The 15,491-nt window shown below is 39.5% G+C and overlaps 1 protein-coding gene across 1 annotated transcript in view; it reads right to left on the bottom strand.

Moving 5' to 3' along the window:
- wnt6b (wingless-type MMTV integration site family, member 6b) overlaps positions 1–14,644 on the bottom strand; it is a 41,047-nt gene extending 26,403 nt beyond the window's left edge. Inside the window, exons 1-2 of the mRNA XM_023288926.3 lie at positions 13,869–14,644; positions 4,285–4,505 (exon numbers count right to left, since the gene is read on the bottom strand). Coding sequence (XP_023144694.1) covers positions 4,285–4,505; positions 13,869–13,948 — 301 coding nt within the window. The 5' untranslated portion in view covers positions 13,949–14,644. The remainder of the gene's footprint in view (positions 1–4,284; positions 4,506–13,868) is intronic.
- Between the last annotated feature and the right edge of the window lie 847 nt (positions 14,645–15,491).

Raw genomic sequence — 15,491 nt, 5'->3', positions numbered from 1 at the left:
ACAGGTTACAGCTGTTTCTTATTCAGAAAAACATATTTACATACTAAATCACTCTCTAACATGTCACAAAGCACCCACCAAACACGTCACATGGCACAAATGATGGAAGATTTGAATTGTAAACGGTGTATAAAAGCTGGACGTAGCCATCAGTTGGACTGTAAACCTTGAATTTAGACATTGGTTGTTGATATTGTGTTTTTTTTATTGTTTTTTTTTACACCAAATGTGACAAACAAGGGCTGACTTGTCAATCACAAAGTAGCATTGCTCTAAAGCATACTCTGCTTCACTGTCTATTTTACTTCAAATGGTGCATTAATTTACAAAATGAACATCATGCCATAGTGATAAAGGATTGAAAGTAGCAGCTGAGACCATAAACTCATTAGGAAAATGTTTAATGAGGTAAGAAATCAAATCAGAAGTAGAGTCATTTTTCTCATAGATGGCTATTCAAATAAACACATTTATTACAACCACAAGTGTCACTCCCTGCTGGTCAGTAGAAAGACTGTAAGCTTAACTTCTGCAGGGGCTTTTTTTTTTTTTAATCTGAAGGCTATGCTCAACTTTTCTATACATTCTATTGTTTGAATAGTGTTTAAAGGTAGTTTCAATGTAGTTTTGCAAGGTGGAAGATAAAAAAAAGAAAAGTAAAACAATGGTTTATCCAGATCGGTTGCCAAATGTTCCGGTGCTGTGTTTACACCATATAGCTGGAAGAAGTTTGTCTGGAACAACCCTACCACAACTACACAATGAAATACTCTTTGTTATGAAATGTATTTTAAAGTTGTGCAAAAGGTAGTGCACATACATCATCATTAACATCTACTTAAGGCAGCATTTAGACTATTTGCTAAAAGGATTTTGTGCCTGTTTAACTTAATACAAAATATTTACTTTTCCATCAGGCAAGCAAAGAGAACAAAAAAAAAGAATTCTGTTTTGGCACAAACAGACACATGAAACTTATTGGGGGTGATTATAAAACGTATTTCAGGCAGACACATTCTCGCCGGGGTAATAAGAAAAAAACCCAGAGGGAATTCAGTAAACAGTGCAAAGGCAAAGGAAGGTAACACTTGTTCAGTGTGGAGGCTTCTTTCTAAGAAAGCAAGGCAGACTTTGTCCTTCAAAAGCCATTTTTTTTAAATTTAAAGATAATTCTGAAGTGGATGAAAGAAGACTGCACATAGAAATGGACACAGTAATGAATGGACTGAAAGCTTTTGCAAATAAAAACTTGTCATATTTTGCAAGTGTCTAAATGGAGGTCAATGAGGTTAAGTAAACCACTTAGAGACAGAGAGCATATTAAATACAAAGGCACTGTTGTTTTGACATTTACTGGTAGTAGTCTGTGATAAACAGCCATTAAGAGCAAATCCATGTAATTGAGGACAAAGGCTTCAAAACAGAGGAGTGCTTTGGCCTCCATTATCGACAGGCAGGAATTTATGATTAATTGCTAGTCTGTCTTCTGCTGGTAGATTCTTGCCCCTTTTCTCCTTTTCTCTACCTCTCTCTCTTTCTCAATCAATCTTTTTTGTCCTTCTTTCTTACTCTGTCAGAGATTCACTGACAGCACTGGTGCTGTCATAAATTTAAATGAGATAAGAGACAAAGCTACATTCTTTGCAATCTCGATGTTCAGTTGCATGAGTTACTGACAAGTAAAGTAAATTTTTCTAATGTTTGAACAGTTCGGGAGATTGAGAAGAAAAAATACACTCAGCAATTTGCAGTGGTTTATACACACACACACACACACACACACACACACACGTATATATATATATATATATATATATATATATATATATATATATATATATATATATATATATATATATATATATATATATATAGTTTTCTCATCATCAATTAGCCTTTCAGCACCATTAGCTAACACAATGTACCATTAGAACACAGGAGTGATGGTTGCTGGAAATGTTTCTCTGTACCCCTATATAGATATTCCATTAAAAATCAGCCGTTTCCAGCTAGAATAGCCAAATTAACAATGTCAAGACTGTATTTGTGATTAATTTAATGTTATCTTCACTGAAAAAAAATGCTTTTCTTCCAATAATAAGGACACTTCTAAGTGACCCCAAACTTTTGAATGTCAGTAAATATGCAGACTTCTCCTACTGGCATACACACTGACTAAAGACATTTTACAGGTCTTTTATTTTGATAGAAAGATCTAGAAATTATTTTTTAAAATTTTTATTTTGTATACTTTTTGGTACAACTTATCTATTTCACATATTTCTCATTCATAAAATTTTAATATTTTTGGCTTTGCCTCAGGTAACAACAACATAAATTGTCACTTCACATAAAAATGAAATCTTCATCTTCCCAGTGCAAAAAACTGGTAACAGTCAAAGATCCGTTTTAGCATTTTGCATCCTTAGGGGAACTTGGAATTTGCATGTATGCTTACTTTTAGGCCAAGAAGCAATCACAAGTTTTCCAAAAGAGAAAATTATACAGCTTTGATCAAAAGCTTTGACAAGAACTTTTAAAAATCATACTGTTATGTTCCTGACTGGTAGAATACACTCTGTGTAATTAATACAATTAAAAAGTCAAGCTTCAGTTTGACATTAATGACAGGTGAGAACAAAACTTCAGTATGCACGTCTTCCCTCCAGTAAGACCCCAAATGGATTTAATAACATGTTTGGCACATTTTTTGTTGTATGTCAATATTAAATGTTCCTTATTTGTTAACTAAACACACAGATCAGAAGGTCCTCTGTAATACCAGTCAAAGAAGAGACAAGCAGCTCTCTATGAATCTAATCACACAAGAGAAAAACCAACACAGTAATTGCAGAAGACCCAGCGGTGACCCTACATCAGTTATATTACAGACTTCAAAGAGCTGGAGGAAGATGTTAGGAGATCTTAAGAGAGATGTTAAGAGAAAAGGCAATCTTAGCTGATCATTTCAAGCATGCCCAATCTGATGAAGAGCCAAGTCAGTCAAGTGTGAATACGCCTAGTCTGAAATACAACAGCTACCCTTGTCTATTGGAGTGCCATCAGACAGGGATCTGACCTCAAGTTGACGTAAGGACGTCAGCGGTAGTCCCAAGGTACTCACTACTGGAAGATGGAACGTGACATTTTTTTATGGGTGTTTCTATGCAAGGTTTTAAAATTGTCTGAAAACATTCTGTAGTGGCCAATGGAGGGAGCAAAGGTGATAATATTAGTCAGACATTCATATGAATGTCGTGTACTTGTTTTCACTTTTTAAAAATTGGCTGACCAAATGCAAGCAACTGGTATCAACTATTTAACACAACTGTATCGATTACAATTCTTAGTGTACTAACCGTGATTAGAAGTAGCAGCAACAAAAAAATGTACGACAGACGGTCATCTATCTGTTGTTGCAGCTGAGTCACTGATGGGTAATGGTGCAGATTTTGTGTTTTTTGCAGAATATTTTTACAGTAAATGGTTTAATGAAGGCACACTTTTAAATAAGACATGTAGAATTAAGTGATTTTGATGAAATATCCTGATTCTAAGTTTAGATTTGATTAATATTGAATGCTACAGTTGATTGTTTCAATGACTGCCACAAAGTTGGGAATCAGATGATAATTTTGGCAATTTTTTTTAAAGTTTTGAGGTTCAGAAAGTCATTTGAATAGTCTCACATTTTTGGAAATATACTTATTCAGATCAAAACAACTTTCATGTCTGTCCATCACATATAAAGCTACAGACAGGAGCTTGAACTTGGCTTAACATAAAGACTGCAAACAAGGGAGAAGAGCCAACATGACTCTGTCCAAAGGTAAAAACCGAACTCTATACGACCACCTCTAAGGCTCACCAAAGCTGCATGTTCAATGAAATATGTTGTATACTGCCTCTGGCCAAGAAGCTGTCCTGTACATAGCCTAATTTAGATTCACAAAGTGTCGTATTTACACTTTGATTTCTGCAAGGATTCAACAAATGAGCTGAAAACAAAGTAGTTAATTACTGAGGTCAGAAAGGAATTTACAGAAGAATTTAAAGAAGAATTTAGGATCGCTGTTCTGCTCTGCTATGCGAAGGTAAGCTAATGGGCTGCTCATTGTTACTTCATATTTAAGAGATAGATATTAGAACTCACAGCAAAAATCAAACATGTGAAACTATTCCTGTAATCATGTATAAATGGTACTCCATACTCGAGAATATTGGGGAAAAGACACATACAAAGTTGCACTCAATAAGAAAACTGGACATTCCTTCCTCACTCACCTTGCTGAAGTATTTTCCCAAAGTATTTGTTGTGGCTGGTGCAGTTCCACCGGCGGTACCTGAACTGATACTGGCACTCCCTGACACCAAGCCTGGCTCCTTTGGCCACTTCGCTGACAATCTCCGGCTGAGTCTGGCACAGCTCAGCCTGCTTCCCCGCCAGACGCTTCGCCTTCCTGCAAATGCTGTTGGGGTCCATGACCAGCGGACTGCCCACTGCCCTGCAGTTTAAACAACGTCAGAGAAGACAACAATCTGTAAGCATCACGACAATAAGAGAAAGTTCACACTGCTCTATTTGTTAAGCAACTTAATCAGCAATCCTCAGCAGCCACAAAACAATACAAGCCAAGTTTTTTTTTTCTTGGCTCCTCAGTCTGCCAGGTCTACCCACCACATCTCAGCTGTGGCGACAATGTGCTTCTTGAATAGGCACGTGGGAGACAACAGAGCACAGTTTCCCAGAGGCTTCTCAGCTCTGACTTTGTTATTGGACTACACTCGGATGAAGTGTGTGGTCCTCAGAAAGTTGGAAGTCACATTGTTGGACGTCTCTTAACAGAAAGGGCATTTACAGTTGATCTTAATACTGCTTAAGTTGATTTCGGTAAACCAGAAGGCAGACTTTCTAGATTTCCAGATGATACAGCTTCTCTGTAGATGTTGTAGCAGTTAAGAACTTCACCGCTTAAACCACACACGTCCCTCAAATCAGCCCTCCTGAAAACTTCCCAGATTAAACCCGTCTAAATGAAACGTATATATATTATATTACAGAAAAAGAAGAAGAAAAAAATCAGTGTTTAAATGTGTGGCAAAATAAATCAAACGTGCTTCATGTAGTTCAAATATTTAAAACATTAAAATATATATACATCTATCTCACATTTGATGAATACAGTTGTGGACCTCCTCAACAGCTTTGACAGATGACTGTATATAATAGAGATAAATAATTTATTCTAACTCTTAATGGGAAAAGGGGGCTTGGCTCTGCCTTGCAGAATCACTGCCAGCATCTGTGGCCACTTCAGTGGCATAGCAGGAAAGTGGCTTTATAAGATGACTTTACTTCCATTCTTTTCCTTCCCTGAGCTATCACCCACTCATCCCCGCTGTACACCTAACTCCGTCTATATTAAACGCCTTTTCTGACACCCTCCTTTCATTTATTCCATCTTTGTCTTGCCTGTTTTAGTCCCTGAAACTCAACAGATGTGACAGTTAACTTTAAGTTTTACCATGAAACGGGGAGAGAAACAGAAAGAGGGGGAGCAATAGGCTGCCTCGCAGTTTTTCATTCAGCCTTCTCCCCGTTAATCGCACCTCCTGATATCATTCATCTGCCTTGAGAGTTTGTTTTAAGAAGCAGAACAAACACTCTTGCCAATCCTCTCTCCTGGAGGTCTGATACACAGCAAGACATTTGCTCACACACACACACTCATGCATATACAGTTATTGTTGCACAACCCCTACATTGTTGATATACTATCTATTTTTATCTTAACAAAACTATTTATATGGCGGGCTAACATGTCAGCAGATGATAGAATGAAAGGAACCTTCATAGGAAACTTTGTGTCAGCCTTTTTGCCAATCCTGTCATGGAAACGCACGTTTGGATGCAAACATAAATAAGATGTCGCCCACCAGGGGTTAAACATGTGATAATGGTAGTCATCATGGATTACAAGTAAACGTACCAAATCCCACATAATCAGCCATGATATCTGGTGTGAAAACCTGTAAAAAATAATAAATGTACAGGCACATACTGTACATACACGTGCATCCGTTAGATCCTGCATGTACCGTCTAGACAGACACACACAGATCTGTATGGGACACCCACTGTTCCATTCCCTCTATGATTACTGAGACTGTACTGACTACATTGCTATGGAAACAATGTTGTATTCTCAATAAAGGTGTTCTGTGTATACAACGTGCAAGTGAATGTACAGTGTGTGTGGTGGTCACACAGATAATTAAATCACACAGACAGTCTGTATGTGCTAATTAGCAGGTACAGATACAATACTTAGCAACACACACTCCCTCTGAAAAACCGCTTATTATCTACCTACTGCCACCAGGAAATGTGTGTGAGAGAGCGAGACAGACACACAGAGAGAGTCAAATTAACGTCCATGGATGCGAGTGTCTTTCTGTGCAGTCTGTTTGGGGTTTTATGGATGCGAGGCAGAGAGTGGGCTTGTTTGTGCCTATGTGTGTGTCTGTGAGTGTGTGCCAGGGGCAGCGCTGGGAAGCCAGCTCTGTCAGCAGCTCACAAAAGCCAGCCTGGTTTTTATAACGGGAGGTGTAGAGTTGTAAAACTTCGTGAATGCACTGGATGGAGTTTAGTTCTCTGAGTCCTGTGTCACCGTCAGAGAGACGGAGACAGTGAGAGGGCTTTGGCGAAATGAGGAAACATTCCTTATGATCTTCCAGGAGAAAAGAAAATACTGCGAAGTGGAGTAGTAAAAGAGATAAAGAAACAATGTATCCTGTGGAAGAGTTTGAGCAGTAAGAATACTGCTTCTCAAAAATGCTGTGTTACTGTTGTGATGATTTTTTTTAGTGTTTTCAGTTTCTGACTTGTATCTGACGTCTCTTTTTAGCTTTTGTCAAAAAGAGGAGAAACATGTTCTTCTCACTTTCTGTCTCTCATCAAAACATCTTCTTTTGTAATGATCACAACAGAGAAGGAATTAAATGTCTTTTGCTTTGCGTTTGGTAAGTTTCTACATTTGGCATTGGCACTGCAGATTAGTCCTGAGACAACTTACTGTGTGGTATTTGTTTTCAGTATGCACATGGGAAAGGATTTTCATCTGTGTAAGCAGCATCTTCTCTTTTTTTCTCTCTAGTCTCCTCTGAATAGACCATAACACACAAATACATCATATTCCCATACTGCTATCTGCTTTAGTCTGTAGGATATATCATATAACAATGAATTTTAACAGCATGTCCTTCAGCCGGAGCAGCAATGTAATAGTTGGGATACTGCAAAACAATGGAGCAAGATACAGGTCAAAGAACACAAACAAGCAATAGCAGGACCTTTATTTAGCTTAATTGTGACTTTTAACAGTTAAGAAAGATATCCAAGTAAGTACATCAAAGAAATGCTTCTTCACACAGTGGGATAAATGAGTCTCTAAATTTCAGGCTGTCTGGATAATCGACTGACTTACAAGTTTAGAAACAGGGCATGATGAGCAGAGTGGAACTGTTGGAAGTGGGGTGAACTCAGGTGGAAAAGCACATTGCTGGAGATATATCCAAAAATGGGGTGCAATAATTGGATAATGGGATCAACGCACTGTAAGTGTCCAGCATTCTTTCCCTTGTTAGGAGTGTAAAACACTGAAGTGTGCATCCCTGAGAGGTAGAGCAAAATATGGGATTACTTCATTGTAGGCTGCAGAAAGTGCCAGTTTCAGGCGCAAGGACAGCAGACAAATACAGAAATCGTCAAAAAAAAAAATGTATTCACAAATGCAGTTTGCACACGTACACACATTTATCCAAGCAGGTGCATTCATTCCAAAACAGACATGCACACACAGAAGTGAGCAAGTAGGAACTTCAAAGCGAGCTAGTAATCAGATCCTCTCCATGCAAAGTGCCACTGTTCTTCAGTCTGTCATTTATGATACAGCTCCTGAACAGATAAGTCGGTGCAAAACACCAAGAAGGACATTCAGTCTGTGATAGTATCAGAGGCTTTAAGGAAACGCTGTCTCGCATGAGCAGTTCCTCACGATGATAAAAACCCAAACAGAGGCAGAGGATCCTCGCAGGCAGAGATAAAACCAGACAAAGAATCAAAAGTACTCAAATCAAAAGCACTGATAGCAGGATTATCAGCGCTACAACATCTGTGGCAAATTCACAGCGGGTCTGATGAAGAACTAAGCTTTTACAGTATCTGCACTGGTTGTTAACAATATTCTGCTTAGTACTATGGTTATTTAATTGTTTCAAAGAAAATGTAAGTACCCTCTAGTTAGAATTGGTTATTTAAAAAAGTAAAATTTAGAACAATATTAAAATGTCTGGATAGACAGTTTTTCATAATGTAAGTGAAATTAGAAAAAAAAACCAAGGTTTCAAATGAAGATATTAGAAGTAGATACCTTATTCAGTGTTTTCTGGGCCCAGAGGTGGGTCAGAAAGAGATTAAACATTGGTGCTCAGAGAGACCTCAGGTTTCATTAAAGATCTCACGGCACCATAGATATAGAGCCGTACTGCACGGGGCCCTTCTCTTTTTTTCACTCCACCCACGAATGAGTGAATTTCATCCCTCCTTAATCCCTCAAGTATGCTGGAGATGAAGACAGTCACGACAAGCGCTAGTCTGAGACGCCAGAGTGAAAGAGAAAAAGGAAAAGGGTCAAAGGGAGACAGTAAGAGAGTCTAAAGATGGGAAGAAAAGACGCTGGGGGTTCGGTGTAAGATAAGAAGGAGACTGAATAAAATACAAAGAGATAAGCACAGTGACAAAGAAATGATGTAAATCAAAACACGTGAAATTTGTCTGCCATCCCAAACAAAAAGATGGGAACAAATTCAGCGTGTTCTCAGTTACTGCTATGCTGTTTTCCTGACCCTGCAGTCTGGGACACGTCCGTCACTTTCAAACATGTTGGAACATGTTGTTGATGTAATACAAGGCTGAGAACAATGACATTTGTCACGATAAAAAGTTTCAGCACTCATAATTTGCTTTGCGCTGGGTTTAAACGGTAGCAATTAAGCGCGACCAGCAGGAAACCAACACCACCGAACCAATTTCACAGGAGAAAAACATTTGGTCTGTTTTAACAACAGTGGCACACCCAACAGTGCTGACAGCCAAGAGATACACATCAGGGTCAGAGTGTGAATATATACTGAGATAAAAAGGAGGGTTAAAAGGTGCATGGATGAGCTCAACACTACATATCAAATTATGAAGAGGACATCTGATACCATTTGTACCTCTCAGCAGTGTGACTAAGACAAGTAGCCTCCACTAAATTAACTATAATTAAACTTACAGCAACTAAATAGGGCCTGCTACACTACTACTTTCCCTTTTTTAAAAAAATAGCAATTAGCATTGTGACAAGCTGTGTATGTTAGCTGCTGTAAATGAGTAATCGAAATGGTATGGATTTGTCAAAAAGACTTCTTTCCATACAATGTATAGACCTTTCAAGATGATATATTGGTACCAAAACCTACGCTGACTCCCAGTGGACACAAACGTTTGCACAGTGTTTTGTGTTGTAATGAACCAGATAAGGTTTCTGCTGAAGAAAGATCTGTCAAATCTCAAACTACAAGAAACAGCTTCAGCTACAGGCCAATTGTAACCTCATATTTGATGTGAAAACTTACAGTATGACAAATGAAAGCAGATCACAGAAGGTCCGTTGCAGTTCTTTGTCCAATTTTGCAGCATCCAAATGAATGAAGCTAAAAATATCTTTAAAACTTTTACTATCCATTTTATTTGTTTACTTCACAAATGGATAATTGTCTCTTTGGTTTAATTGTTTGTGTTTGGGTTGTTGCTTCAGAATTTGATGACAAAATGACTTTAATTTTCTTTTTCTGTATTTTGCACTTGTGGTTGGACTGAACCATCAGCGTCTGGTGGAACAGCCAATACTCAGCCATGGACCCAGTAGCTCAGTCACATTGCGTATTGTGTGGCACATTCATTTGATACTATAGCAAACTGACTGTAAAATTATTGTACAAATGTCTTCTTTATTTTCCTGCATTTATTCATTAGTCTATTTAGTCATTTATTGATTCCTTCATATAGGTAATAGAATGAGAAAAAAGTAATGGATAGTTAAATTGTCACACCTTTTTCCCCCTTTTGATTCATTGCAATGATGAAGCGTTAAAAGGACAAGAGAACTGTGCAAAGATTTAATTCATCACATGCACAGTCTAAGGAAACAGGAACATGGAACGAGGAATCAGAACTCTTTCTCATACCTAGAACAGAAACCTTACAATAATTAGCTGGTATATTTGTTACCTTTATATTTAAAGCTGGATTCATTCAATGAGAGCTATTTCTGCCTCTCACCCTAGAATGACAGACCAGCATGAAAGTCCACAAAATGCATGCAAGCATGTTCAAAACTACTCTCTCTCTCTCTCTCTCTCTGTCTCTCACTCTCTCTCTCACTCACACACACACACACACACTCACACACACACACACACACACACTCACACACACACACACGAATAAACAATTTCATGTCAGTTCTTAACTGTCCCTGCTGCCAAACCCACATCGTCATTTAATCTTTATCTGTACCCATCTCCCTGGTCCTGATTAGACATTTAGCTTTTCAGACCAGGACTGGAGTAGACAAGATAAGATCTGTTACAATGAAACTCTCCTCTGGTGATGATGGAGGTTCTGACTATGCAGTCTGTGTTTGTGTGTCAGCGTGGGTGCGTGTGCACAAGTGCTATACAGATTAACCAGGATCCATTGGTTTGAGATGTATTTGGACTGACACACATAAACACACAAAGGAGAGAGGTTAAACACACACACACACAAATGCAGTGTGTGTGTGCACCTGTGGCACTGTGGCACGCTCCAGGCGGGCCGACCGCCAAACCACGGCTGTGACAGACACACACACACACAACAAAGTTGGCCCTGCTAAGCACTGCGGTCAAAAGTAGCATAAGAGAGCAAAGACATTCCTCACTCCTCTGAGTCTCTGAGCTGTGCTCTCTGCTCTCAGGCCAAATGATTAGAGCGCTTTAATCAGCAGAGGCTCTGAAAGGACAGCTATCTCCCAGCATTTCATCTCTCTCACTCTGTCTCTCATTGCAGCTCTCTCTTTTCCTTCAGCGACAACCTATCTGTACGATAGGCATTTTCCTTCAAAAGACAAGTATGGCAAAAGACACAGAGATAGGGACACTGAAAAGGGGCGAGCATGAGACGGAGAAAGAGAGATGGATGATGGTATGTCCAGCATCTTTCAACAGAGAGAATCATTGTCCTGGCAGACTGGAGAGCTCCCCACAGGTGTGGCTTCACCTTAGCTGCACCACAGTCGGCCACTCTGTGCGTGTGCGTGTGTGTGTGTGTGTGTGTGTGTGAGAGAGAGTGTGTTAGTGAATATGGCCACTCATTTGTTGGCGTGAGCGAGTAAGGGAGCCAGCAAACAAGTGAGTGAGTGAAAGAAGATGACAATGTATTTCAGTGGGGATAAAAAGGAAGAAGCTGGTTTCTTAGTGTTGACTCCCTTAATCCGCTGCAGCTTTATTTCAAAATTAAATTCATGTAGCACGTGGTGCAAATTAAACTCTGGCGTAAACACTGCAGAAATTAAGATACAATTTGACACAAGGGGCTACTTGCGTCAGTTGATTGGAATTGGATTCTGCTGTGGTAGACAGCATTATTTTACAACATTTAGCCTCAACCAATCAACTGAAAAATGTTAAAGATATTGGTGACACCCGAAAGGACTATTTTTTCTGTTTTCCCCTCCACAGATGGCTCACAAGACAGTTCAGCAACTGACTAGCACCTTTCTAGGGAAATAAAAAAGCCTGTTTTGCCCTTACATTCACACTATATGTTCAAAACCAACATAAGACAGCTTGTCTCTGAAAATTTTGCTTTTTTTAAGTGTGGCTCAGGAAAAGTATGGGTAGAGTTGATGGTAAAGTTACAAAAACAACTTTTGTGCACCATTGGACCAATTTTGATCCCTCGTTTTAGATGTCAATACACTGTAGCTGATTACACAGCATACGATGGACCTGCGTTAATGTCTGTATTTGTCAGACAACACTGCACAATCAAAACTGATTTGATCAGCTCTGCAGCATAGAAAGTTTTGCTCACTGATCAGTGGGAAAGAGTTTTAGTGCTGGGATCAAATCACTGTTTCCTATTTGATCCGCTGAGAAAACTCAACTAATATTAAGTTTGGCTTTATGAAGGGAGTGACAGAGAGCCAGAATACAGGTTTAATAAGCTGAGACTCAACAGTCCGTCCCTCTCCTCTGTAAATGTCAGCTACACTTCTGAGGATTTTACTGATTTTCACTTAAGTGTGGATGCATGTTGTTTCAAATTTAATTTTATCTTCATGTGGAAACAGTCTTGGTCCATCAATACAACATAATACTTTGCATTTACAACAGAAGAAGTGGCACAAGAGGCTAATAATCAAAATCAATTTTATTTATTTATTTTTTTTTAAATGTGGTTGCAGGCAGAAAGTATTGATTTTCTCCTAACAGTTGGTCAGTGATCCTAATTGTCTGACTGCATGCTTACTTGCAGTTACCTCCCATCTGCAGTAAGTGGGCGACAAATGGCAAAGTTGAGGAGATCCATCTGCCAGTCATACAAGGACATAGACTTGCAGAGCCTCTCTGACACTACATCCCACATTGACCTTGACTGGGCTGTGAATGAACAGTGGGAGGATTCAATAAAAAAGAAAAAAACCCACAAAGCTCCACATTCAAACACAGCTGCTTCGCAGAAGTGTGTGTGAAAGAGACAGAGAGCAGAAACATTTGATGTTTTCTAATGAAACACTACACGAGACAACGAAAGAACTTCACACACAGACAAACAAGGGCCCATATGAATAGAAAATATGTTATCAGCAGATCTGCTGGGCCTATCAGTCTGTCTGTCTGTTGGACTGTCACACACCTAGCAGAGCTGAGCCTATATGGATTGTTTTATGATGACATATCCACTGCGCCTAGAGGGCCACCTGACATTCCTCACTGTGAACACTCACACACCATCACAACACCACCTCCACCAGCCTGTCCTGTCCTCTGCCTCACTGCAGGCAATGAACAGCACACACTTCTCTCACCTCCCTGTTCCTCTCTGTCTTTCTCTACTTTCCTGGTTCAGTCTGTTATTCTCCAAACACCTTACTCTTCCAAAAACTATAAAAAAAAAAATTAAATTAAATCAGTTTAAGTGGTATGCAACCATATTACTCTCTTTAATTTAAAATGAAAAGTTTTAGAAAACATTTTTGAGCACTTCTGAGTCCAGACACCTTCACTGCTAATCAATCACTTATTTATTCTATGTCATTGTAGAAAAATTGTAGCACAGACAACAAACCAATTACAATATAATGTTTAATTAATAATTAGATTTAGATGAGATTTATTTTAAATTAAAATTTTAAAGGTTTATTTTCAGGACTTTAATCAGTATTTTGGGATTATCTAAATGGTTCTTGGTCTTCCTTTGTATCCTTCTTAGCCTTGATTGCAAAGCACATTTACTCATTAAAATCATATTTATCTTTGGACTAGACTCTCAGAATAGCCCCACAATGCATTCTAACGTGTGAGAATGTATGTAAGAACCTGTAAACTTATGTTGTGTGATGGTGCTGTGGATGTATCAATACATTTTAAAGTAGGATTACGCCCCATTGCGCGCAAAACTCAAATGGAATTAGTGTTATTCCGGGGACATCATTAAAAGCACATGTTGACATGAGACCGAAAAGCAGAAAACACGTGGTAAACACACAACTTACCACCACAGTCCGATGATATTGACCGGACAGAGCAGGATAAAGAACAGGGCCAGCTGGATTCGTGATAGACGAACCGTCATGTTGAAATCCTCAAGGAGATTCCCCAGCAAAGTTTAAAGTGAAGAGCTGAGCCAACCCCGAGTTAGATTATTTCTTAAATACATAGGAGGTCCTTGATTTCTGACGGCACGAATCAGCAAAAGCTCACTGGAAACTGTCTGTCAACGAGAGCGCAAAAATCCAAGTCCTCTTCTGTCGGGCGCATCTTAATGCGCAACGAAGTTGGTCAAGAGGCTACTGAAGAGATGTCCGCTTTCAAAGGTGTGGTTAACCTCTTCATTGTCGTTCTGCTCTATCTGTCGCAACACATTGCATGCCCTCAAAGGAGGAAAGAGAACACTGAGAGCAGCGTCTCCGGCTGCGGAACGGCGCACGAAAAGGTCCGGGTGAAGGGATACGCGCAGTTTCGCCACTCTTTGGGGACTTTTTCAAAAAATGGCATTATAATTGGCAAAATACAAGGAAGACGAACTGCGCTGCTGCATTTCTTTCAAATAAATAGTGTCTTGCAAGTGCTGCGAGATGTTGGTCGCTCCACTGCCTTTACGCGCTCTGAGCTGACGCACGGATGAAGTGGGTGAAATAATTTCTGGTGCCCACCGGCTGCAGGTAGAGGCGTCTCTGCTACACAGTCTGTCAATATGTTGTCTTCGGATGATAAAGGGAGGAAAAATGCGCTCGTCTCCTTCCACCTTAGTGTGACGTCGCTTCGGGCGAAGCGAAATTCTCGCTGTCACTCAGAGAGGGAGAGAGAAAGACACTGCAATTAGTTTTTGGAGGACTCGGCTGAGAGCAGAGACGGGGTAAACACACACAGAGACACACACAGAGGCCTGTCATATTGTGTGTTCATGGTCACCAGAAATCAGAGCTTGTGGAATGAGGTGATGTCAGTACAGGTGTGATAGCGTTTCTCTGATATTTGTGCCAACTGACTGGCGCGTTGTGAGGCCATCCTGTTGGGTTTGTCTTTATTAACAGTCATCTTATTCTCTACAATTCAATTAAATGATCATAAAGACAAAACTTCACAAATAGGAGATTTTTAAAAATGCTATCAAAATGAAATATTTAGTACGTTCTGCATTACTAAATGTGTGCATGTTTGTGTGTGTGTGTGTGTGTGTGTGTGTGTGTGTGTGTGTGTGTGTGTGTGTGTGTGTGTGTGTGTGTGTTTGTTGTGTGTGTGTGCAGGGGCTGGGTAGTATTATTACCTATCTGGCCAAGGGCATATCCATTGAAATTTAACACCTCCACTGTAGTCACCCATAAAAGCCCTGACACCCGACTTCGTTCCACTGCAGTGATGCAATCAATCACAAGTACGACACAGACAAACTCACCCACACATCTACCACCACTGTCTTAAGGAGGGTTTCCATTCCATTCAACAAAGTACAAACCATAACTGTGGCTTTTATGCTCATCAGCGTCTTCAGTCATGCCAGGTCTGACTGCAACCCCTACTTCAAGATTAACAAAGGCAAAGTCCTGACAAAACTGTCATGAAATTCACACTATAATAATAAAAGTAGGACAGCTATTGTCCTGATTTATGCCCAT

The sequence above is a fragment of the Amphiprion ocellaris genome, chromosome 11 (genome assembly GCF_022539595.1).
Source record: "Amphiprion ocellaris isolate individual 3 ecotype Okinawa chromosome 11, ASM2253959v1, whole genome shotgun sequence".
Lineage (NCBI taxonomy): Eukaryota > Metazoa > Chordata > Actinopteri > Pomacentridae > Amphiprion > Amphiprion ocellaris.
Note: the sequence above shows the minus strand (reverse complement) of the source record. Positions and strands in the feature narration are given on the sequence as shown.